This window comes from Wyeomyia smithii, chromosome 3 (genome assembly GCF_029784165.1).
Source record: "Wyeomyia smithii strain HCP4-BCI-WySm-NY-G18 chromosome 3, ASM2978416v1, whole genome shotgun sequence".
Classification (NCBI taxonomy): domain Eukaryota; kingdom Metazoa; phylum Arthropoda; class Insecta; order Diptera; family Culicidae; genus Wyeomyia; species Wyeomyia smithii.
This window is the reverse complement of record NC_073696.1, coordinates 219,856,938-219,881,926: the sequence shown is the minus strand read 5'-3', so window position 1 is coordinate 219,881,926 and position 24,989 is coordinate 219,856,938. Positions and strand designations below refer to the sequence as shown.

The 24,989-nt window shown below is 38.8% G+C and overlaps 2 protein-coding genes across 3 annotated transcripts in view; one reads left to right on the top strand and one right to left on the bottom strand.

Moving 5' to 3' along the window:
- The window catches only part of LOC129730115 (putative fatty acyl-CoA reductase CG5065), a 106,468-nt gene extending 92,270 nt beyond the window's left edge, over nt 1-14,198 (top strand). For both annotated transcript variants that reach the window (XM_055689177.1, XM_055689176.1), the window contains 4 exons: nt 12,216-12,913; nt 12,975-13,517; nt 13,578-13,835; nt 13,897-14,198. In XM_055689177.1, the coding sequence (XP_055545152.1) occupies nt 12,291-12,913; nt 12,975-13,517; nt 13,578-13,835; nt 13,897-14,068 (1,596 nt within the window). In that variant the 5' untranslated portion in view covers nt 12,216-12,290 and the 3' untranslated portion in view covers nt 14,069-14,198. The remainder of the gene's footprint in view (nt 1-12,215; nt 12,914-12,974; nt 13,518-13,577; nt 13,836-13,896) is intronic.
- Nucleotides 14,197-15,147, bottom strand: LOC129730124 (uncharacterized). Its single transcript, XM_055689187.1, has 2 exons — nt 14,940-15,147; nt 14,197-14,878 (listed from the first exon to the last, which is right to left on the bottom strand). The coding sequence occupies exons 1-2, from the start codon at nt 15,037-15,039 to the stop codon at nt 14,268-14,270; spliced, it is 711 nt and encodes a 236-aa protein (XP_055545162.1). The 5' UTR covers nt 15,040-15,147; the 3' UTR covers nt 14,197-14,267.
- Between the last annotated feature and the right edge of the window lie 9,842 nt (nt 15,148-24,989).

Sequence of the window (24,989 nt, the reverse complement as noted above, 5' to 3'; positions counted from 1 at the left end):
AAGTCGTCCAAAAAGTGTGGGTCTCTAAACGATATGATAAATTGCTATGAATTTCATTATCACGCTAAGGTACTGATGGATTGAAGAAGCAAAATTAAAAACTGGTAATGACCATTGCATTGGCATGATAAGGGAAGCAATATTTAAAACTGAGCCATGAACTTGCAATGCAGCATTTACCATGTTGTTATCAAATTCCATGCATAAGTTCATACACATTGCGGTTTCATTCTTGAAACTTGTGTTGAAACAACGAAAATGTTGCAATTGGCTCCACCTCCTGCGCTTTTTTTGTCATTGTGTATGAAACTGAGATGTAACTGCAACTTAATTTCGCATAAGAATTTGTTGCTGAGATGCACAAAGTGCATTAACGAAACAAATTTTGCTGCTTGGGCGAGTTCAATGAAAAGATCCATATCATCATTTAATATGTGCTGGAATATAAACAATAATAATTTAAAAAATTTAAATAAATTATCATTTTACTCATTGAACACTATTTCATGTAAACTATCCACCCACTGCCTACTGCCAAAGAGTGTATAATAGAATACGGAAAGTTCAACAGTTCAATGAACTTACGATTGTTGCAGAAAAATCACAAATTATTGTATATTTAGGGTTTTTAAAATAACTCGAATATTTAGGGTTTTTAAAATAACTCGAATATTTAGGGTTTTTAAAATAACTCGAGATAATATTTAAGAGTTGCTCGCCATTTGCTAATGATTTTGAATGACCACTAGAATCATATTACATCATCGAATTAAAAAAGACATTCCCGGCCCTCGGGCTCCGCCAAAATTTAAATTATTACTAACGAGTGGAAAATACTCAATTTTTCAAATATATATGCAAAGGTAATTGAAATCAGACAACTTGAAATAATTTTTTTTTCTAATTAGAAAAATGTACCTAGTTTTAAACTTTTTGCCTTTCTCCTAGAAAGGTATAGCAACCACTGGAAAAACCGAAGGTATAAAAGTGGTCCCAATGGCCGAATGTCATATACCACTCGACCCCTTTCGACGAACTGAGCATTTTCTGTATGTATGTATGTATGTGTGTATGTGTGTGTGTATGTGCAACTTTTTTTTCTCACTCACTTTTCTCAGAGATGACTGGACCGATTTCCATGAAATTAATTGCAAATGAAAGGTCTAGTTGCGCCATAGGTTGCTATTGAATTTCATTGTAATCGTATTTTTAGTTTAGAGGTTATGTATCAAAATGTAAAAATCACGAAACATCAATATCTCAGAAACCACACAACCGATTTCAATAAAACTGGTTTCAAATGATTGGGCTGTCTCCAGAACCCTTAACTTTTGAATTTCGTTATGATTGAACATATGGTTCAAAAGTTATGTAAAGAAAAGTTATCCTGAGGTTGTTTAAACTCACTCATTTTTCTCAGTGATGGCTGAACCGATTTTCACAAAATCAGTGTCAAATGAAAGGTCTAGTTGCCCCATAGGTTGCGATTGAATTTCATTGCAATCGGATTGCAACTGTGTCCGTTGTTCATAAAAATGTGAAATCACATAATGAAAGTAAACATATTGACTTTCTCCTAACGATCACTGGCTAATTAAAAGGTAGAAAAATGATTGAAATGGCCGAATGTCATATACTACTCAACTCAGTTCGACGAATCGAGCATTTTCTGCATATATGCATGTATAGGTGTATATGTTTGTGTGTGGGTGTGTACGTGTGTATGTGCACCTTTCTTTCGCACTCACTTTTCTCAGAGATGGTCTGACCGATTCTTTCTATCTTGGTGTCAAATGAAGGGTCTATTTGCCGCTTAGGTTGCTATTGAATTTCATTGTAATCAAACTTTTAGTTTTGGCGCTGCGTCAGAATGTGAAAAACGCTCTTATATCTCAGAAGCTATGAGCATAGTCGAATTCAAATAAATGGGCTTTCAAACCCTTAAACAATGAATTTCATAATGTTTAAACATGTGGTTTGAAAGTTATAGAAAGAAACGAAACCCGCAGGCTGTTTAAAACTATAGCTACGATCAAAATATGTGGCCTCAACATCATTCAAATTTAATATTGTACTATTTTAATGTTTGCGGCCTTACTCGGGATTGAAGTTGAAATTAAAAGTCATTTCTATCATTTCACTTTTTGCCTTTCTCCTAGAAAGGTATAGCAATCACTGCAAAAACTAGAGGTATAAAAGTGCTCAAAAGGGCCGAATGTCGTATACCACTCGACTCAGTTCGACGAGCTGAGCATTTTCTGTATGTTTGTGTGTAACGCTCTCCCAATCTCACTCGATTTTCTCAGAGATGGCTGAATCGATTTCAATGAAATCAATTGCAAATGAAAGATCTAGTTGCTCTATAAGACTCTATTGAATTTTATTGTAATCTGATTTCTAGTTTAGAGGTTATGTATCAAAATGTAAAAATCACGAAACATCAATATCTCAGAAACTACACAACCGATTTGAACAAAATTGGTTCCAAATGAACGGGCTACCTAAAAACCCTCAACTTTTGAACTTTATGAAATTTGAATATATGGTTCAGAAGTTACAGAAAGAAACGTGTTCTATCTCACTCATGTTTCTCAGAGATGGCTGGACCGATTTTCATAAAATCAGTGTCATATGGAAAGTCTTGTTGGCCCATAAGATCCTAATGACTTTTTTTGCGAACGGATTATTACTTTTCCTGTTATGTTTAAAAATGTGAAATCCAGCTATGAAAAGAAACATATCAATCATAAACAAATCACTAAACTTCATTATCTTAGAAACTACACAACAGATTTGAACAATATTGATATCGAATGAACGGGATAGTTAAGAGTTAACTGATGAATTATGATTGAACACTTGGTTTCAAAGTTTGGCTCCCCCATACGTTCCCTTTTCATTTGATTGTAATCAAATTTAAGCAACCGTTATGTTTTAATTTGTAAAACAACGAAAGTCTATTATCTCAAGAATTACACGACTTATTTGAACATAACTAGTGTCATACAAACGAGTCATCTCTCAAACTTACAAATAACAAACTTCATAAAAAATTGATATACTGTTCAAAAGTTTTGTAAAGAAAAGAAATTCAAAGACTATTCAATACTATAGCTGCTTTGATCAATATAAATGGCCTAAACATGATTTAAATGTGGTATCGTACTATTTGAACGTTCCCGGTATCGCTCGTGATTATATTGTTCGAAATTAAGAGTCATTTCTTATATTTCGCTATTTCTGAAGCACTAACATTACGTCAAATTTCATATTTTATACTTTAATTACAACATCAATATTTAAGAACCCAAAGAGTGAATATACCTTTTGGATTTAAGCATTTATGTAAATCTATTTTTACAAATAATAAGTTTGAATGAGAAAGGCTGAGTCTGACCGATAGGTGGATTAATTTAGGTTTTTTTAGATAGAACACGTGGTGCCGTATCAACATATTAGTTAGTCATGATAGAAATCAGTGAATACGCGCCACAACATTGTGTATGCAGGCAAAATTCGAAGAAAAAACTATATAGAAGTGATATATTATTTTGCAAAATTAGAAAGCTGCCGAAACCGCCTCTGTGTGGGTTATCTGTTAGGGATTAATCGCCTAGATTTGACCAGTTTGTGTCGTACGTCTTGGCGACAAGACGTTCGAAGTAGTTTCGTTTGGTTCGATAGCAGGCCGTTCTTCTATTGATTAAGGGACATAATATCCGCGAGTGGAGCCATGGTTAATAGTGGTTTGATAAAAAGCAGATAAAGCATGGTTGTAACGAAGCAATTGTTGCCGAATACTGTCACCAATTTATTCATCTAATAATTGATTTGAAAGGTATTTGCCAGTAACGAGTATTAAGTACAATTGAATGCTGGGACGATCTGAGAAGTTCAGTGCGTGTGAGTGAACTTTTAAATTAACATGTGAGACCAGTTGCAAAAATACAGTATTCGGTCAAAAAATATTAAGCGCTACAGATTTCGGAAAATAATTTCAGTTATGTAAGCAATGATTCAATATCCATTGCAGCAATACGCAAATTTTTCATCAACAAAATTTTCCGTAAATTATCCGTTCATAAAAAAATCGTGTTTACTAGATAAGCGCCCAGACAGTTTGTGAAAAAAAATATCAACTTCGTTAAGAGAGCTTAAATATCTGGAAAAAAAAGTTAAATAATAACTTATCAAGTTTTGAACCAGCTCCCAACAACTAAAAAGGCTATTTTATTTCCACCTATCATGAGGCAGTTAGTGAGCCCTCAGGAAGTCCTGATCATCATATTGCCTCATTTCCAAATACCCCACCCTTCACACGGGGATTAACTGGTCTATAGGCAGATTTTGGTTCGTTACAGATTGTAAGCGGTACCGTTTATTTAGCATAAAGCCGATTAATAGTTAATTAATTCAATCTTCCATTTCGGCCCACTAAACGATCGTGTTCTTCATTTGTCTTCGATTGTCATCACAAAATGCAAAAAACAAAACGGTTTCCAAATGGTGTTTGGCAGTATTCATTAATCAGATTACAACCCGCCGGCGCTCAACTTTTTTTTAACTTTAAGTTTGTAACTGTGATCACCTTCTATTCTAGTTTTCGGGTTTCTGATCAACGTTGCAATATTTTAAAGTGATGAGAAATGATTGTCAGACACCAAAACTTGAAGTGTGAGGAACCCGGTTTAAGAATTCGTACCTTCTCGCAGTGACCTGAAACTATCCAATCAAAATTGCAAATCTCTACTAGCTACGATTGCTTTAGAAATTTGTCCACTCCTAATCTTCGTGGTTCTGTTTTTTTAAAATTTTCATTTATATTACCCTTCGTGTAGCATTTTGAAAATTTTTGCGAGATGATTAACTGATTAACTAAACAATAATTTCTAAGTATGTCAACACGAACTCGTATCAACATCTTTATACTGATTGAATATCGCTACTTACCTAATCAAATATTGAAATTAATGCGAAAAAGTGACGATTTTATGATTTTACGCCGAATGCAGTAAATCAGTTGCTGGCTAAAAAGGTCAACGATAGCCAAAAAAAACAGCGCTCTGGTGCTAGGATTCTCTCCAAGGTGATTAGTTTTGTCAGTAGACCTAGAGACTAATCATGCTAATATTTTTTTCACGTTTTCGTATTAGTTTGATGAAGCTGTTGACTAAAAATATATCATCGCAATAACATGCCAATTTAACGGTTGTGTGACATCGCTTCGTATGTCACCTTTCATTCTCACCATGAACATGAGGTATAATTAAGTGGATATTATTACGACCATAGATGATGAAACTAACATCTTCTGTCTTATTCTATAGGGCTGAAATATCTGTCTGGATGAAGTTCCTCTTTTGGAGTTTTATATTATTAATTTCACTAAGCCAATCGTTATCTTATACAAATTGGGGGCACGCGTAGCCTTGACGATATGTTTACCGAATCAAAAGCTTTGCTCGTACGTTGTTCGCTCTCAGGAGAAATGAAATGAAGCGATATGTGTTTTATATATTCATTTTTAATGGGTGCCCAGTGAACAAATTAGCATATTTTTGTTTGTCTCCTGTCCTGGTGCTACCTATCCTCCGTTTTGAAATTTCGACACAGACTACTTTGGAAGTCAATTGTCGGGCTAGTGCTACGATCCTTATTTGATGCTAATGATCGCTGCCAGCCGAGTTTTGAACATACGACTACAGACTTGTTAGAATCATTTTACCTCGTGATCCTTCTTACCTTACCAATCAGACGAAGGCATGTGCGGCCTTTGCTGTATCTAAGAACCGACATCATTGTACTCGATCCATGGCTTCTCGTCGCTACTCTGCGTAGACCACTAAGGTCTCCTACAATTAGTCGATGCACTGTGTACGTTGCGCGCCACGACGCCGCGTTCTGTTGGGTCGTTATCCAGAACCATTATGACTGGGCTTACGTCCGTCATCCTTATGACATGCCCAGCCCATCGATTTTAGCCGTATGGACTATGTTCATTCATCGTCTCCACATCCCATCTTCCATCTCCACCCCACCGTAGATCGTACGCAGCACCACCCGTTCGAAAACCCGGGTTCTTCACTTTGCTTTGCTTGGGCTGTCACTTCATTTACGTTTGACCACCACACGAGAGTGGCGTAGGTCATTTTTGGCCGTGCAATGGTTACATAGGACCAGGAATCCAATAGTGGCTTCAATCCCCAGATTTTGCCAAATAGTGTGCTGCAAGCCCAAGTTGCCGATATAGTTTTTTGTTTGCGTCCAATTCAGCTAACCGTCCAGAATAACTCCCAGGTATTTAACTTCTATACGAAAGGTCAGTTAACACCCATTCAGTGAAGGAGGAGACATAGTGTGTTTCCTCCGTTTGGTGAAGGGTGCAATGACTGTTTTAGCGGGATTTATGTTAAGGCTAGTGTCTAGTGCCGTCTGAAAGCGGTTCGATATTGTTGCGTCACATTTTCCGCGAACTAAGAGGACTACTTCATCTGCTTAGCCAAGAATCTCATAGCCAAGCTGGGTTAGCTTGTCAACGACCAAAGCAGGGGGAGAGTCCCCTTTATTCATTTATTCATTATAATCTACATCAACAGACAACAAATGTCCCAATGATGGCTAATTATCTTAAACTAAATACAGTCACGATCGCTTTAATACAATACAATACAATACAATACAATACAATACAATACACAATATTACAATAACAATTCTCTTAGTCGTCGTTAGTAGTAAAAAACACAGAAAAATGACGGCGGATTGCAACACGTGATAAATTAAAATCAAAGACGGCCGCTACTCTGTTGAAGGCTCGCTGTATACCGACTATAGCGCTGTTTTGTGCGTAGTTAGTGCATAGCATTATTCCGCAGTGCCCTAGGTCGTACGTTCAAATTGATTTCCCTCAGAATAGCAGGGCAATCGATTTTTCCCTGCAACATATCGGCAGCAAACAAAGCCCTTGCGATGTTTCTTCGTGCGTGGAGAGTCTCCAAGTGAATCAGTCGGCATCGGCTCTCATAATCCGGTAAACGATACTGGTTTTGCCAAGGTAGCCGACGCAAAGCAAAGCGTAAAAAGCGCCGTTGAATCGATTCAATCCTTACCATCCCGTTTTGGTAATATGGGTGCCAGACAACGGAACAGTATTCGAGAGTGGAACGGACGAGCGAACAATATAATGCCTTGAGGCAATACACGCTCGTAAAGTCCTTTGCGATGTATGAGACCTGCCGTTTAAACGATAGTTGGCTATCCAAGATAAGGCCGAGATCCTTAACATGGTTGACACGTTGAATTTCGGTACCACAGAGCTTATAGTTGAAGATGACAGGATGGCGAATGCGAGCGAAGGAAATTACAGAACATTTCTCAGGATTAACAACCATACAGTTAAGGTTGCACCAATTTATGAAGGCGTCAAATTCACACTGGAGGCAAATTGCATCCACCATGGAACGGATTTTCATGTAAATCTTCAAATCGTCAGCGAAGGATAAGCGAGGGCATTTAAGTACGTAGTTAACATCATTGAAGTACAACAAGAAGATTAACGGTCCCAGGTGGCTTCCTTGTGGGATACCGGATGAGGCCAAAAAAGCATTCGCCTGAAAATCATCAATTGTCACAATCAGTTTCCGACCGACAAGGTAGGAATGGCACCAACGTAATATACAGCCACTGATGCCGAGTCTTTCGAGTTTGGCAATCGTAATAGCGTGATTGATTTTGTCAAATGCCGCGGACAAATCAGTGTAAATGACGTCCGTTTGAGCGCTATCTGCCATGCTTTCCGCAACATACGATGTGAGACACAAGAGATTTGAAGCTGTTGATCTACCCGAGACGAAACCGTGTTGATCCTCGCTCAGGTATTGTTTGCAGTGCGACAGCAAAGGAGTCATAACAACAAGCTCAAACAATTTAGAAATAATTTTTTTGGCAGCTTTTTGTCGCTGGGACGGTGATTGAAGCATGACCCAAAGTATCTTTGTCTTCTTTGCTCGAAAGCATGTTCTGAATTCAGTTATCAACTCTCCTCTTCAGGAGACCATAGGATGTAATGTCAAAAGCGCCTTCTATATCAAGAAAGGCGCATAGCGCCGTCTCTTGATACTTCAGCGACTTTTCAATAAGAGTCACTATGCAGAGCATTTTCCGTCGATTCACTAGGTTGGCAAGCCTGCGGCGAGTAGTGGCGAGTCTTTGAGGAACTCAGTGCGAATATGACTATCTGAAATTTTCTCCATTACCTTAAGGAGTGTAGATGTGAGGCTTATGAGCCTGAAGGCTAGGAGTAGGTAATCTGATTTTTGTATAAAGATGGGTAGAATGCCATCTGGTCCTGGAGACTTTATTGATTCAAGGGAGCTTCATGCCCAATTGATTGAAGCTTCCGTGAACTACCTTTGAGAGAGCAGAATTGAATCGTTGGGCGCTGTTCGCCTTGGCCTCGGACCCTGTTGCTTCGACGTTGGTTGTTCGGTTATACATGTGGGTGCAACGGTGAGACTGCCGTTCTCTTTTTTTAGCAGCCCTAGGCCGTTGGTGTGGTCTATGGACATCGCTTTCTAGAGTAGTGTGACTTCGGGCATCATTTGGATGCCCTCGTTGAACTTGATCTTACAAGCGTTGTACTTGGTGAGTGACGCTCAGCCTTTCATTCCACCAGGACACGTCACTACACACAAACCTCTCCTTTAAGGGACAGTTGGCCATGTAGGCATCAGTGGTCCTGCATTCAAGATCACGTGTCACGTGATCGTGCAATATCCAGATCGTCGGGTGTGCGTATATCGATTGAGTAGGAAGACCGGGAGTTGACTAAGTGTTCCCTGAACGAGGACCAGTTAGTCTCCCTGAATTTTTCGCTTTTCAAAGGATCAGCTTCGATGTCAAAGAAAATATATCGGTGATATGACAAGCTTGGTTCGTCAGAGACATGCCTTTTTGACTTTCTCGGCAGTGTTTGCGCTGCAGAGAGTGAAATCGAGGACCTCGTCTCTAATGGTGTTAGTAAAAGTGAGGCTATTCCCTGTATTGCATATATTGACCTCGTTGGAGGTAAGATCAAGAAGGTACTCACCCCTGTTGTTGGTATCCGAGCGTGTGGTTGGTATTCATGATTCGATGATGAACGGCTCATTGACTGCTTTGCAGTACTGCACGACCTAGGGAGGCGGAATATCGTCCAGGTCACCGGGGAAGTAAGCGAATATGATGACGATGTCTTGTTTCCCGATGGTAGTCGGGACTTTCGCTATTAATGCATCGACGTTACGTTCTTCAAATGGAGTGCATTTGATTACTCTGCTCAACAGAAGTGCAGTTCTAGGTTTAGGCTGAGTGTTGGAGTAGATTAACCTCCCTTTGTAGTCCGCGGGGCCAAGAACCGGAAGGTGTGTTCTGAGAAGAAGGAGGTTTCTAGGTTTGTGAGCTGAAGATGGTTGAGACAGTGAGCTCCTTGGAGTTTTCTGCCGAACCTTGTTTTCACTCGCGGGGTTGCAAATGGGGACTGCTGAACTTTAGCTTCAATTGTAGGTTTGCATTGAGCAGGTGCGGTGATGACTGAACTGATCGTTCTGCATGTACCTTCCTTATGATGAGCAGGCAGACTAGAAGGTGCGTTTGCTTCTGTTTCTTCTGGTAAATCGAGGATCATAGAGCGGGCAGATGAGCATCCTTGTAGCGAAACACTCTCAAGGTTAAATCCTGCCTCCATTTCCTGATCAAAAAGTGTTCGTTCGACCACTTCCTTCGACTTCTGTTGACTGTTTTAGTCGAAATTATTTGTATTGTTAATATGGTCCATGTGAATCCCACGAGAAGCTAAGGAAATATAGGTCCGCGGGTCAGAGCCCCGCCTAACGCAGTAAGGGCAGAGGTACAGTGGAGGGTCCCCTGGTACCCCACTGGCTCCGTTTGCGGCTAGGGCATAATTTGTTAACCCCCCCCCCCCCACCCCTTGTCCTTTTCTAATAATCTCTTGCCACGGGTCGCATGACACCTTAGATTAGGGGTTTATCCATTCTTTTTATGTAATAGCCATGGATAGTAGCTATTACTACCATCCTCCTTTACAGGAGCTTTGGAGTCCTGCTTTGGTTCAAATCCATTCGTACGAGCACTATAGGATCCAAGCAGGCGGAGTTGCAGGCGTTACGTTCGAACTACCTAAAACCTTTGCAGATGATAGACGCTCCTCTAAATGAGTAGAAAAATTTGGCGGTACAATTGGTGAATCAGCAATATGCTCTGATTTGAGAATTGAATTTTGTCTACCTTGCCTTGCTAAACAGAGTGGGAATCGGTAATAAATTGACATATGGTCACAATTGGTACAGCGAGAATTTCTATCTCTTTCACAGGACTTGTGTTCTTTTTGTGAGGAGAGTTTCCACAAATAAGGCATTTCTGGTTCATGTTACAGAATTTAGATCCATGGCCATATCGTTGGAAAACACGGCATTGAGTGATATGCTTTTCACCGCCGCCAAATTTCGTATACAACTCTCACTTTACCCGCACTTCATAGATAGCATGTGCTTTTTTTAAAAAAAAAAAAATTGTTCAATTCAGTGCGGTTAAAATAAATCAGATAATCAACAAGGGGAATTCCAGTTCTCTGACTGTTTTCGCCTAGTTATTTTTGTTTCATTAGAATAATTTGGGTAGGGGCTTTGCCAAGTAATTCGGTTAAAGTAAGTTTGATCGTTAGTGAGACCTTTTCGTACATCTTTTCAGTTGATTACTGAGTTAAATACTGCGATCTAACCCCTCAATGTTTTGGCCAGTAAGCGACATTCGCCTCTTCGGTTAACTCGATAGGTATCTTTAACGTCGGAATCAAACGTTGGAAGTTCTCCGGCTTCTTGCTCAAGCAGAATATCAAATAAATTCTCACTTCATACACTAGTGTCTGAAAAAGGTGTTTCCCTTTCGTAGCGATGCGTGGTTTCTTTTTTCGCCATGCATTTCAGGTGATACGAAAAAAGTTGACAATTAATGTCAAATTGCAAATAGGTTTTCTTGAGAAAGACTGATGTAAACCAACTTTCAGTTAGTTTCTATAAGACACACTGCCACAAATCACAAGCTCCGAAGCTATAGTTAGTTCAAGATCAATCCACAAGCAATTGAAAATACGTCTGATCTGAAGAACAGCTCAAGGCGCACTGATGCACATGTTCTTAAATCAACCTAATTCTAATAATTTTGTACTAATTTTGCGTTGGTATTTTTTCTCTAGAGGCTGAATTATTCACTCGAGATGTATTGGCAAAGTAAAAATACTGCGAGCGAAATCTCTAAGCACAAGGCCATCGTTAAACAAATTTGAACAGCTGTTATAATAAATAATCATGATGCGCCCTAGGCGAACATTGATATATTACGTAACGTGGAATTTGGCAAATTCCAATAGTCCCCAATTCCACGTAACACAGTTTTGTATGGTGGCCTCGCGCAGTATAACCAGCCACTCTTTGCCCTGAGCGCCCTACGCAGTATGAGAATGATACCTAGCCTCGCAATTGTTGTCCTGTTGCACACTTAACAGTTAGTCGCGAAATCTGTATAGGTACATACAAATTTTCTTCAGCGAAATGTGTAACTTTCCTTTTTTCTGTCTATTGGATCGAGTCCGTTGATATGTGAACCTATTTACATGTTCGCGGTAATTTTACTCGTCAACGTATCAGCGTTTCAACAGATCAGATAGCTATGAATCAACCTCATAATAACTTATGATCGATACGCAGATATAATTAGAAGAATTTTCAATAGAGAAATTCTTATTTTTTGGATAAATATGGGCACAATAGACGCTAATTGAGCAATAAATGAAAATCAAATCAACAATAATAAATGAGTAAGAAAAGAAATTCACATCGAATGAAAAAATGTATGCTTTACGTGCTCATTAAAACAGATCGTATCAAATACTTATGCATAATATAAATACTACTGCAACCATTTGTAAGTTATGATATGTGACATGCTATAGTTAATTTCGATTTAAAAACCATTCAAATCGTCATTACATCGCATCCTTGGAATGAAAACTCAGTTACGATCAGGCCAATAAACGAAGACATGCAGCTCCCCCACGCCCAGAGAAGTTTCAATCCAGTGCGTGAACTTGAAGCCGCATTTACTTTCAAACTTTCAGTAAGGGTAATGATACCATTTTTCTTTACTATCTCTGCTTGCAGCACTCGTCCTTGTGTGGTGACCTACTTTTAAATCGCGCACTACTTTAGCTCCTACCACCGCAACACGAAACGGTCATGGAATCGATTTCATCTTCACAACGCTTCTCCCCGCCTTACCGCAGCGTAGCGGATACGTATGCCAACCGGACTCTATTTATAACCGGTGCGACGGGTTTCATGGGCAAAGTCCTTGTGGAAAAGCTGCTTCGCGATTGTGGTGAAATCAAGTGTATTTACCTCTTGATTCGTACGAAAAAGGGCGTGGATGCCGGCCAGCGGCGAGACGACTATCTCCGGCACACCGTCTTCGATCGTGTGCGTGAAACAAACAAGGCTCAACTGGATAAGATCAAGTGTATCCGAGGGGATATTTTAAGCGACGGATTGGGCATAAGTGACGAGGACCGAGCCCTACTGGTGGACAAGGTCGAGGTAGTGTTCCATTGTGCCGCGAATGTGCGGTTTGATATGGAACTAAAACAGGCAGTAAATTTCAACACCAATGGAGCGATGCGAGTGTTGGGTCTGGCCGAGCAAATGAAGCGACTGGTAGCCTTCGTGCACGTGTCCACCTCGTACTGCCAGTGCAACGAGGAGGTGGTGGAAGAGAAATATTATCCAGCTCCGCACAATCCCTTGGGGATTTCCAAGCTCACCGAGTTGATCAACAGTGACGTTCTAGGACTTGTTACTCCGAGGTAAGATTACTTGAATTGAGTCAGGTACATTTGAACTGCATTTTTTTTTTCTTTTTTCTAGTTTGCTGTGTAATCTACCCAACACTTATGCCTACACAAAGGCTCTAACGGAGGATCTGGTGTGCAGCTACCAAGACCGGTTTCCGATTGCTATCGCCCGTCCCACGATCGTAGTTGCTGCTTGCAAAGAGCCTATCCCCGGATGGGTCGAAGGGACCAACGGTCCAACGGGACTAATGATTGGCGCTGCTCGAGGTGTCATTCGCAGTATGCACTGCAACCCAGAATACGACGCCGAACTCGTGCCGGTCGATATAACAATGAACGCAATAATTGTGCTAGCGGCAGAACGTATCAACAGCACCAACCGAGAAGTTATGTTTTGCAACGTGTCCAATTCGAATACTAATCCGCTTACATGGGGAACCGCACTGGAGACCGGAAGGAAGCAGCTTTTTAAGGCTCCACTGTGTTTCGCATTGTGGTATCCAGACGGATCGTTGAAGACCAGCTATTACTATCACATGCTGTGCGTGATATTATTTCAATATTTACCAGCTTTTCTGATTGACTTTCTGCTTATTGTACTACGAAAAAAGCCATTGTAAGTAAGGATGATTCTCGTTTATGGTTAATAGTTGACTAATTTTATTTCTCTCAACAGCATGGTAAAAGTTCAAAAGCGAATAACACAAGGGATAGAAATCCTGCAGTACTATACTACCAAAGTGTGGGTTTTCAAAAATGATAACATGCGGGCAATGTACAGCAGACTGTCCGAAGAAGACCGTACGAAGTTTTACTTTGACATGTCCCATATCCACTGGCCAACGTACTTCGCCAACTACTTTCTAGGCGTTCGACACTACGTGCTGAAGGAACCACCGGAATCACTGCCAAAAGCTCGTAGACTATTGCAGAAGTAGGAGTCATAGCTCATTACCGCATCGTTCCAATGTTTATATATTTGTCGCTCGTTTCAGGTTATACATTCTCGATAAAATAACGCAGATCATATTCTACGCGTTGTTGCTATGGTTTTTTTGGTCCTACTGGGATGTGGTGCTAGGGTCGATTCAATATGTTTTCGATAACGGAATTGAGATTGCCCGAAATGCTTTCACTCCAGCTCGGCACATTCCAGCTCGTTCGTAGTTTGTAGTAATATAACTTTCATCCCAATAATCCCCTTTGTGTATAAGAACCAAAAATTCTTTCTTTAGAACCACAAGACGCGAGCTATACCATTGATATTCTTTTTTAAAATAAATGATAAGCAGCAGTAGTTGTTTTACAGTCTATTATCTTAAAAGCACTATGTCTACATGCAAAACGGCTCCATCCGTATCATACATTAAAACACGATCCTCAAGGCAAAATAAGCCAGTATGACCATAAGCACGAAAATAACTATTTTGACATTAGCCCGATTTACACCACTAACGGTACGAATAACGCCGTTATTCAAGTCAAAAACTTTTCTACTCTCGACCACCATCTGCTGTCGGGTTTCATCGTCCAATCGATCCCCAAGCTCATCAATAAGTTTCCTCATAGTTTTTTTCAACTGATGTATACTGTGCCCCTCGAATGTAGTTAATGCAGCACCTTCGGTGCTACCTTTACCGGCAAAAGGGTTTAGCTTTCGAGAAATATTTTTCCGTTTCTGTAGAATTTGCCCTCCGGATAATAGACCCATGTAGAGGTGATAGACATAAGCCACTAGCAAAATGGGCTTTTCCCGCTGTATCTTGGTCAAATGTTCTAAATAACTCCGAACTTCCTTCCGTGGTTGGTAATTTTGGTTCCAGCTATTACCTAAATAAAACTGCAGATCCAGTTCGAACTGGTGCGTTCGATGGAATTCTTCTGGGAGATATTCATGACTAACATTTTGCTCTAGGAACTTGAAAATTTCGTAGAATATCAGTAAACCTTCTGCCCACACGCTATTATCATAAAGAGCTGAAAGATATGTTACTTTAACTAGAATCTTTAACAAACAAATTCACGGCTTTGAACTTACCAAATGCCAATTTAGCATTAACCAGTGCATCACTAATGTTGTGGATTTCTCTTGTAGCTAAACGCATTTCCTTAGTGAATGATACATTATTTGTGTCCATTTTCAACGAATTTTGTATTGAAAAAATAAAGCTGGATGAGTAACAAAAACAATTACATACTAAACAACGTCGCTGCAACGGTACAAAGCTATTGATACTTTTGTCCAAAAAACAACAAAGAACAGCTGATAGGCGAAATGTCAGATGCACAAAATGATAAAAGTCGATAAAGCAGTTCTCATTATAGCCACTGTATTACTATAGTCTGGCGAAATTCGCATGGTATGTTGTTACTACCCGAAAAAATTTACGATGTATTTCGCAGTGAGAACAATAAATTATTGTAACCATAAAAACATGATATTTCTACTGTAAGCTTGCAAACGGTTATTGTCATTATCATGTTTTAACATCCTTTTTTGTTGTTGAACTTTCCACCGACAATAATTTTACCATGAAAAACCTTGTCAGTGACTTCTGAATGTATGGGGAAAATGCCTGAAAAAATGCTAATAAGATACATAACAACACCCCTTTTTCATGGTAAAAATGATAAAAACAATGTTTTTTATTGGAGTGCGTCTTGAGCTGCCCGACAGATCAGACGTATTTTCGGTTGCTTGTGGACTGGTCTTTGACTGCCGATAGCTTCAAAGTTTGTGTTTTGTCAGTGTGTCTTTTAAAGATTACCTGGAAGTTAACTTACATCAGTCTTTCTCAAGACTACCTATTTCTTCCTTTCTCAATACTTGCAATTTGATATTATTTTTGAACTTTTTTCGTATCACCTGAAATGGCAGGACGAAAAAAGAAACCACGCATAGCTACGGGGAGGAAAAGAGAGGCATTTCTTTCTGAAACTAGCTTATGCAGTGAAAATTTATATGATATTCTGCCTGAGCAAGAAGCCGGCGAAATTGAAATGTTCGAAAGTAAAACTATTCAAAGTGAAATTTCTGTAAAAAAAGGAGAAAGTTCCACCTATTGTGGTAACTATTGCTTCTGAATTTAATATTTTTAAAAGAGAACTTTCTACGTTTCTCTCCGACGTCAAAGTTACTTATCAAATTGGCCGAAGAGGCGAATGCCGTTTACTGGCCCAAACTTTGAAAGATTAGAATCGTCTTATTCAGTATTTAACTGAAAAGATGTATAAATTAATTACATACGATACGAAGAGCGCCAAGCCGTTCAAGGTCGTATTGAAAGGTCTCACCAACGATCAAACTGTTGATGAGATCAAAATTACTTTGACAGAATTACTTGGCATAGCCCCTACCCAAGTAATTCTGATGAAACAAAAATCACGAGGCGAATACAGTCCGCGAACTGGAATTTCCCTTGTGAATTATTTAATTCATTTTAACCGCAGTGAGGTTAATAACTTAAAATTTTTTGAAAAAGCAATTGCTTTATATAACGTGCGTGTAAAATGGGAATCATATCGAAAGTTTGGCGGAGGTGAAAAGCATATCACCCAATGCCGCGTTTGCCAACGTTATGGCCATGGTTCAAAGTTTTGTAACACGGACCAAAAATGCCTCATTTGTGGAGACTCTTCTCACAAAAAGGACACATGTCCTGTGAAAGAGAGTAAAAATTTTCGCTGTGCGAATTGTAACGGCAACCATATGTCGAATTTTTATCAATGCCCAGCCTGTTTAGCAATTGTTAAGGCAAGGCAAGATAAACAAAATTCAAAACAAAATTCTCCAAGCGTACCAGTGACGCATAGTTTAGCTACTCCTTTGCATACCCGTTTATCTTATGCACAGGTTACAGGTAGTTCGAACATTATACCGCCTAGTGTTGGTAGTTCGAAAATGACCGTTACTATGGGTAAGCAAAACTCGCTAGAAAATAATTGTACACCTATTACTCCAGCTAATATTGCTGCCGAAAATATTTTTTCTAATGTTAACTGCCTGGGGCCTATTACGGCAGGTAAACTTTCTTTTTTGCAACTGGCAATGTTCGATCTTATGAACGCCATGTTGCAGGCAAAATTAATGTTTGAAGCCATTCAAATAGGCACAAATTTTACTATTAAAATTGTTTCTAAATTAAAATTTAGCAATGGTTTTAAATAAAACAATTAAAATATTAGATTGGAATGCTCGCTCATTGAAGGCCAATGAGAATGAGCTTTTTAATTTTTTAACAGTAAATAATGTGCATATTGCAATTATTACTAAAACATTTTTGAAACCTAACATAAAATTAAAATATGATCCCAATTACGTGGTTCATAGATATGATAGGATTCAGGGTTCCGGCGGTGGAGTTGCAATTGTTCTTCATCGCCGAATCAAACATCGTGCTCTTCCCCATCTTGAGACGGAAGTTATTGAAACTTTGGGAATTGAAGTTCGAACTGAACTTGGGATGTTATTTATTGCCGCAGCATATTTACCATTTCAATGCACACGCGAGCACAAAAATTATTTTAAAGGTGATTTACAAACACTCACCAGAAATCGTTCGAAATTTTTTATAATCGGCGATTTTAACGCTAAACATCGTTCATGGAATAATTCTCAAATTAATTCCAATGGCAACATTTTATTCAATGATTGTTCTTCTGGATACTAATCTATTTTGTCTCCGAATAGTCCTACATGCTTTTCTTCTGTAAGAAACCCTTCAACAATTGATTTGGTGCTAACAGATCAAAGTCATGTATGTAGTGATTTGATCACACATGCTGACTTTGATTCTGACCATCTTCCAATAACTTTTTCTTTATCACATAAATCAGTTTTAAACCCTATGAGCTCTGTTTTTAATTATAACAAGGCTAATTGGGAAAGATACAAAACTCATATTGAGAGAAATTTCAATAATGAGCTTGATTTGCAAAACGAAGTGAATATTGATTCCGCTTTGGAAGCATTAAAATGTGCAACTGTTGATGCCAGGAATTATTCTGTTCCAAAGGCACAAATGAAATTTGATTCACCAATAATTGACGAAAATCTTCAACTTCTAATTCGTTTGAAAAATGTCCACAGACGTCAATATCAACGTTCTCGCGACCCTGTTTTTAAAACTATTTATAAAGATTTACAGAAAGAGATTAAACATAGATTGACTCTTCTGAGAAGTCAAAATTTTGAGACTAAAGTTGAAAAATTGAAACCATATTCAAAACCTTTTTGGAAGCTGTCGAAGATTCTTAAGAAACCTTCAAAGCCTATTCCAGTTTCAAAAGATGGTGAACGTTTTCTTGTATCCAATGAACAAAAGGCTCAAAGACTTGCTCAGCAGTTTGAGAGTGTTCATAACTCAAATTTGAATTTTGTGAGTCCAATTGAAAATGAAGTCACACGTCAATTTGATTTAATTTCTTCCCAGAATTTTTTACCTGCAGAAATAATTGAAACTAACTTGAATGAGATTAAATCAATTATTAAAAATTTCAAAAATATGAAAGCACCTGGTGACGATGGAATCTTTAATATACTAATCAAACATCTTCCTGAGAGCACAATGGAATTTTTAGTGAAAATTTCCAATTGCTGCTTCAAAATTGCATATTTTCCCAAATTATGGAAAAATGCAAAAATTACTCCAATTTTAAAACCGGATAAGAACCCAGCTGAAGTTTCAAGTTATCGACCAATCAGTTTGCTTTCTTCAATAAGTAAACTGTTTGAGAGAATTATGCTTAACAGAATGATGTCACACATCAACGAAAATTCAATTTTTGCAAATGAACAGTTTGGATTTCGCCATGGGCATTCCACAACTCATCAATTGCTCAGAGTTACTAATATGATACGAGCTAACAAATCTGAAGGTTATTCCGCTGGAGCTGCTCTTTTAGACATAGAAAAAGCATTCGACAGTGTTTGGCATGAAGGTTTGATTGCGAAATTGCAAACTTTTAATTTTCCTATTTTCCTAATCAAAATTTTAAAAAATTATCTTACTGATCGAACTCTGCAGGTTGTCTATCAGAATTCAAAATCTGATAGATTTCCTGTCAGAGCAGGTGCACCTCAAGGTTCAGTCCTGTACAACCTATTCACTTCAGATCTTCCTGATTTGCCTCCAGGATGCACAAAGACATTGTTCTGCGATGGCACAAGCATTTCCGTAAAAGGAAAAAGTCTTCGTGTCATATGCAGTCGATTGCAGAAAAGTTTAGATATTTTTTCCTTCTACTTGCAAAAGTGGAAAATCTCTCCCAATGCTTCTAAAACTCAAATGATAATTTTTCCGCATAAGCCTAGGGCTTCTTTCCTCAATCCAAACAATAATCACGTTGTCAAAATGAATGGGGTTATTTTAAGTTGGTCCGACAAGGTTAAGTACTTGGGACTAATTTATGATAAAAAACTTATTTTCAAAGAGCACATTGAGAGTATACAAGCCAAGTGCATCAAATATACGAGATGTTTATATCCTCTCATTAACAGGAATTCTAAACTTTGTTTAAAGAACAAACTTTTGATTTACAAACAAATTTTTAGACCAGCAATGCTTTATGCTGTACCGATCTGGTCAAGTTGCTGTTCAACAAGGAAGAAAACGCTCCAAAGGATTCAGAATAAAATTCTGAAAATGATTTTGAAGCGTCCTCCTTGGTTTGGTACACTCGAATTACATAGACTTACTGGTGTTGAACCATTAGAAGCTATGTCAAATAAAATTATTAACAATTTTCGACAAAAATCGTTGCAATCCTCAATTGCTACGATAAGCTCTCTTTATAGCCAATAAGTTAGCAAATAAATTAGTTGTAAGTTTACTTTCCCTTTTCTGACAAGTAGGTTTAAATCCCTACGAATGATAAGTCCTAATTGCGAAAGCAAACAAATCCTAACAATTAAAATTACAAATTACTAACAGTGTTGAGAAGTCACCATTTGTGATTGGACACACAAACTCATTATTTACTAATATTTATCATAAATTCTTAAGCTACTAACAAATCCCCCCTTCAAAAAAAAATGTTTTTTATTGTTTTGGACAATAATATTCAATGTAAAATTGATGTATTTACAATGGAGAATATAGTTAAATTATAGTATTACTATGTAACTATCACAGCAACTTTTATGGGTTTTTTGATGTTATTTTTTTCGGGTAATTTTAACGTTGTGCTTTGTTTTTATCATGATTTTAAACTCCGGATTAAGGCGCAACTAACAAAATGTAAATGAATCGTTTAATTATACCATTGGTTTTGAAAAGACTTATAAAAATCATGGCCAAACTTTCTTTCTTTTGTATAAATCGATAAAATTATTTAAATCGAGCTTTTAGTGAAGGGCGACAAAACAGTTTATCCAAAACATAAGATACTTTGGAACTAGGTCCTTTACATCGTTTTGAAGCAACGGGCTTATTTGCGAAATATTTCGTAAACAGGCGACAGTAAAGGGCCGATCAACATTGTTTTAAAAATAAAGGCGCATATGACGAGGCGCAAATGAAGAAAAAATAAAAACAAGGCGAAAGAAATGTGGGCGTATCTCGTTGTCAGAATGCTTTAAGGCGAAATAGAGGTGGGTGAATCCCGTTGTCAGAATGCTTTAAGGCTTCAAGGTTCGTACATATACCAACTGTCATTGTAGCGATTTAGAACGAATTTTTATTCTCCATTTGAAAATCGAAGGATGATGAGATAAAGTTTTAAAAAATCACGTTTTACCCTGAAAATTACACTCTTTCAGATGATATATAAAAATCGGAAATTCCTGAATAGCTAAACAACCCAATTGGGTCCTAAAGTTTAAAATGGTTTTCTGATTTTTATATATCAGCTGAAAGAGTGCAATTTTCTGAGCAATACGTGATTTTTAAAACTTTTTTATCGTTTCCCTTCGATTTTTAAATGAAAAATAAAAAACTGCTCGAAATGCCTTAAATGACAGTTCTCTCATATACCGTCAGGGGCCTATAAACGTCAACATTTTGCCTACCAATCATATATTCATCACGGCGGTGATATTTCATTTCAAATACTTACAAAACTTATCTTATTCATTGAAAGTGCACATTTTACTGAAAACAAATGTTGAATTCTTGTTTTTTCCATCTAAAACGACATTTACTCAAGAATAAGACTACCGAAAAAATGGGACGTTTACTCTATTTCACTTGTTTTAGGGCAAACCAACCAAAAAGTGGGTACCAGAAACGCTGGTACCAGAATCAATGAGTGGTAGATGGAAAATGTATGGAGTTCGACAGCCACAAGAGCCCCCTGTATACCGTACATGGGCGAAACGTCAACTTAGACCTTTCGAGCAGTTTTTTTACTCTCCATTTTAAAATCGAAGGAAAACGATAAACATTTTTTAAAAATCACATTTTGCTCAGAAAACGCGACTTTTTCAAATGAGATATAAAAACTGGTATAGCTTTAAGACCCATTTAGAGAGTGGGGAGGGATGACATAAAATGGAAAAAAAATTGTACCGACCTTATTCTATACTCAAAATAATTTTCACGTTATAGTTACCGGAAAAGTTATGTGAATATTTTCCACTGTCATTTTCAAGTAAACTCATTTTCATTTGAGTTCATCATGGCCTGGTTAGATGAATTGTCCTGTGAATTTTATGCAATTGACATATGCATTTCATGTGAGTTTCACGTAGAATTTACCTACCGGTAAAGTGTAAAGCATTTTAGTATCTTATATCTATAAAGTTCTATACAACGTATAATTTTTCTAATTTTTAAGATACAGGAGATGGTTTTCAGCATGGGCGCAACTAAGGAAAATTTCTAGGGGTGCTAGTTTTCATACACTTCATTTAAAAAAATAGGAAAAAGAGTTACAATGCGCCAATTTAAAAACGCATAAAGTAGTGTCGTAATAGAAGACAAAATCACTTCAACCGGGAATAAATCTCCGAAGATGTATTGAATATCTTGACCATCTCTTTCAGCTGACACTGTTTCGATATTGAGGCGAACTAGGTTTGGTAAACGGCTGGGCAGTGCATACCAGCAGTACATCCGTGCTAGTCGGCATAAAATAGATCCCAGTGTGGTCCAAGGCATAATGCCATATTCTTAACTCCACGTGGAACCGACTGGAATACGAGCAACCATGAGAAGATTGGGGAACCGGTGGGAACTTGGTCGTATGCTGACAGGGAAGCGGTAGTTGTTCTCCTTGGAGAGCAGCTTGTCTGAGCGTCTGTTTTCCAGGATGGGGGCGGCTCGAACAGCGACTGATCCGAAGTGGACGGTGAACTATGAAATGCGGTGTCTCGCCTCTACACCCAAGACGGCGGCCCCGTCGCGAGACTAGGTATCGCAGCCCTAGTAAAGCAGCATGCCAAAATAAACATACTACGAACAATCAAGAATTGAAAACGAACCGGAATTACCCGCAATGATCTAGTGACGAAATAAGGACGACGATCAGAAGCACGGTAAATGTAACAGTAGATCGCTGAACGCCTCGGATGCCGACCGGATCCTGCTGGATCAGCTAGAACTTCACCAGTTCGGCATCGTTACGCTCCAGGAGATTTACCGAAAAGGAGAGAAGGTACGGAATTTGCGGCCGCAGGGCACAATTTTACCAGAGCGGCGGCACAAACAATGAGCTGGGTACCGGTTTTATAGTGCTGGGCAGGATGCAGAGTCGTGCGATCAACTGGCAGGCGTTCAGCGACACGTTGTGTTTGTTGAGAATAAAAGGCCGGTTCTACAACTACACTATCCTCAATGCCTACTGCTCTCTCGAAGGACGTCCCGATATAGAGAAAGAAACGCTCTACGCACAGCTGGGGAAACTTCACGATAGCTGCTCGCGTAGAGACATCAAGATCGTCATTGGGGACATGAACGCTCAGGTCGGTAGGGAAAACATATATAAGCACTTCGCAGCTCCCCGCAGACTTGCAGTCCGAAGAACCTGCTTTCCCCAAAAAGACATCCACGAAACTACTGGAGATCACCTGACCAACGTACAACACACCAAATTGACCATGTTCTAATCGACGACTCTTTTTTCTCAGACATACAAACGTACGCACCAATTGTGGTGGGGATATTGGCATGACCACTTCGATCGAGTCTAGTGCGACGTAGTAAAAAGTTGACGATGTAGCTGATACGACCGGTAGTTCTCTACGGAATCGATACATCAACGCTTCTGGCCTCAACGCTCTTGGAGTTTTCGAAAAGAAGGTGCTGCGGACTATCTATTGTGGAGTACAGACAGACGATGGATAATGGCGACAGTGCATGAACCATGAGCTGCACTCGCTGCTTGGAGAGAACCCCGTTGCACAGCTGGTGAAAGTCAATAGGTTGCGGTGGGCCGGTCGTGTCGTAAGGATGCCGGACGATGATCCTGTGAAATCACTTCTCTTCAGCAACCCTGTGGACTAGGGGGCGCAGCGTGCGCGATGGCTCGACCAGATCGAAAGAGACTTGCGGGTGATGAGACGTCTGAGGAACTGGCGAAACACAGCCCAAAACCGAGCAGCATGGCAACAACTCCTTGATACAGCACGAGCCACCACGGCACTCGTCTTATTAGTAAGGAAAGTAAAAAAGCTAGGTTTGAGAATCGATCCTGGGCACAGTACTAGTTCTCAGCCAATTTGTGTTGATTTTGATGCTCTGATAGGAAGTGTGGGATGTATTTATATTGACCACAATTATTCTCTGGGAAATTCTAGGGGGGCTTAAAACTTGCTAGGGGGGCTGTAGCCCCCCTTAGCCCCCCCCCGTAGTTGCGCCCATGGTTTTCAGAAATTATCGAATATTTTGCATAATAAATCGACCAGGTATGTAAATTCGTCAATTCGTAAATAAATTGAACGATGTAAAAACTGGTAGATAGAATGGCATTTGCTGGCGATAATTATTGTTAGCTGCATGTTTAGGTAATTTCTCGTCTCCTGGACTGAATCTCTGTTGAATCTGTAAGCTCGAAACTCGATATCAAATTAATATGGTTTTCCAGAAACTCACTTATTGACATATCAACGAGAACTTCTGTTTCATCTTCTGAAACTGTATCAGACTACGCCATTTTGATTTCTGGATATTTTCGCACAGAGAATTGACGCGGTACTTCTTCTAGAACATTTTGTTTGACGTTGTCAAGTTCACGTAGATGGCATGTGATAGACATATTATGCATGTGATTTTCACGTAGATGTTATGTTTGTCACATAAATCATGCAAAATGACAGAAAATGAACCATTACAGGGTTTTTTACGTAACAATAACGTGAAAAATATTTTGAGTGTATGTTTTAAACTTGGTTTTGAATAAACTTCTCATTTGTGACCAGTAATCGGCAGAAGCTGCGGAACCTAATCGTCCAAAAATGCAAAAAGTGATAAAAAGTCGATACAACGTAGGGAACCTATATATTAGAGAAATGACAATACACTCACCGTTAAGGCAACTGTCAACATCAAAACGGATAACGGCAATGCAAAATTATACAGATCGCCCGTTTTGATGTTGACAGTTGCCTTAACGGTGAGTGTCTCGGCGTCTCTCTGGTGTATAGGCTAACTAATACAACGAGAGGCGATGAATTACAGTTTGGAGGAAACGAAAGCAACTTTACACGGCCTTACACGTTTACTATAGGGAACCTGTATATTAGAGAAATGACAAGACACTCACCGTTAAGGCAACTGTCAACATCGAAACGGATAACGGCAATGCAAAATTATACAGCTCGCCCGTTTTGATGTTGACAGTTGCCTTAACGGTGAGTGTCTCGTCATTTTTTCCCTAGTTTACTAGTGTGTGTAGGTTAAAAATTCACTCTTCTCCATGCACCAACTGTGATTCAACAGATTTCGAACAATTTTTATTCTCGATCTAAAAATCGAAGGACAACGATATATTTTACCAATGACGTTTTACTCAGAAAATTACACTATTAAGCTGACATATCAAATAAGAAAACAGTGTAATACATATTTATTTTCACGTTTCGAGCAGCTCCTGACAAATTTCTGTTACAAGACAATCTGGCATCTCTGAGCACGAATAATGCAAAGGGAAA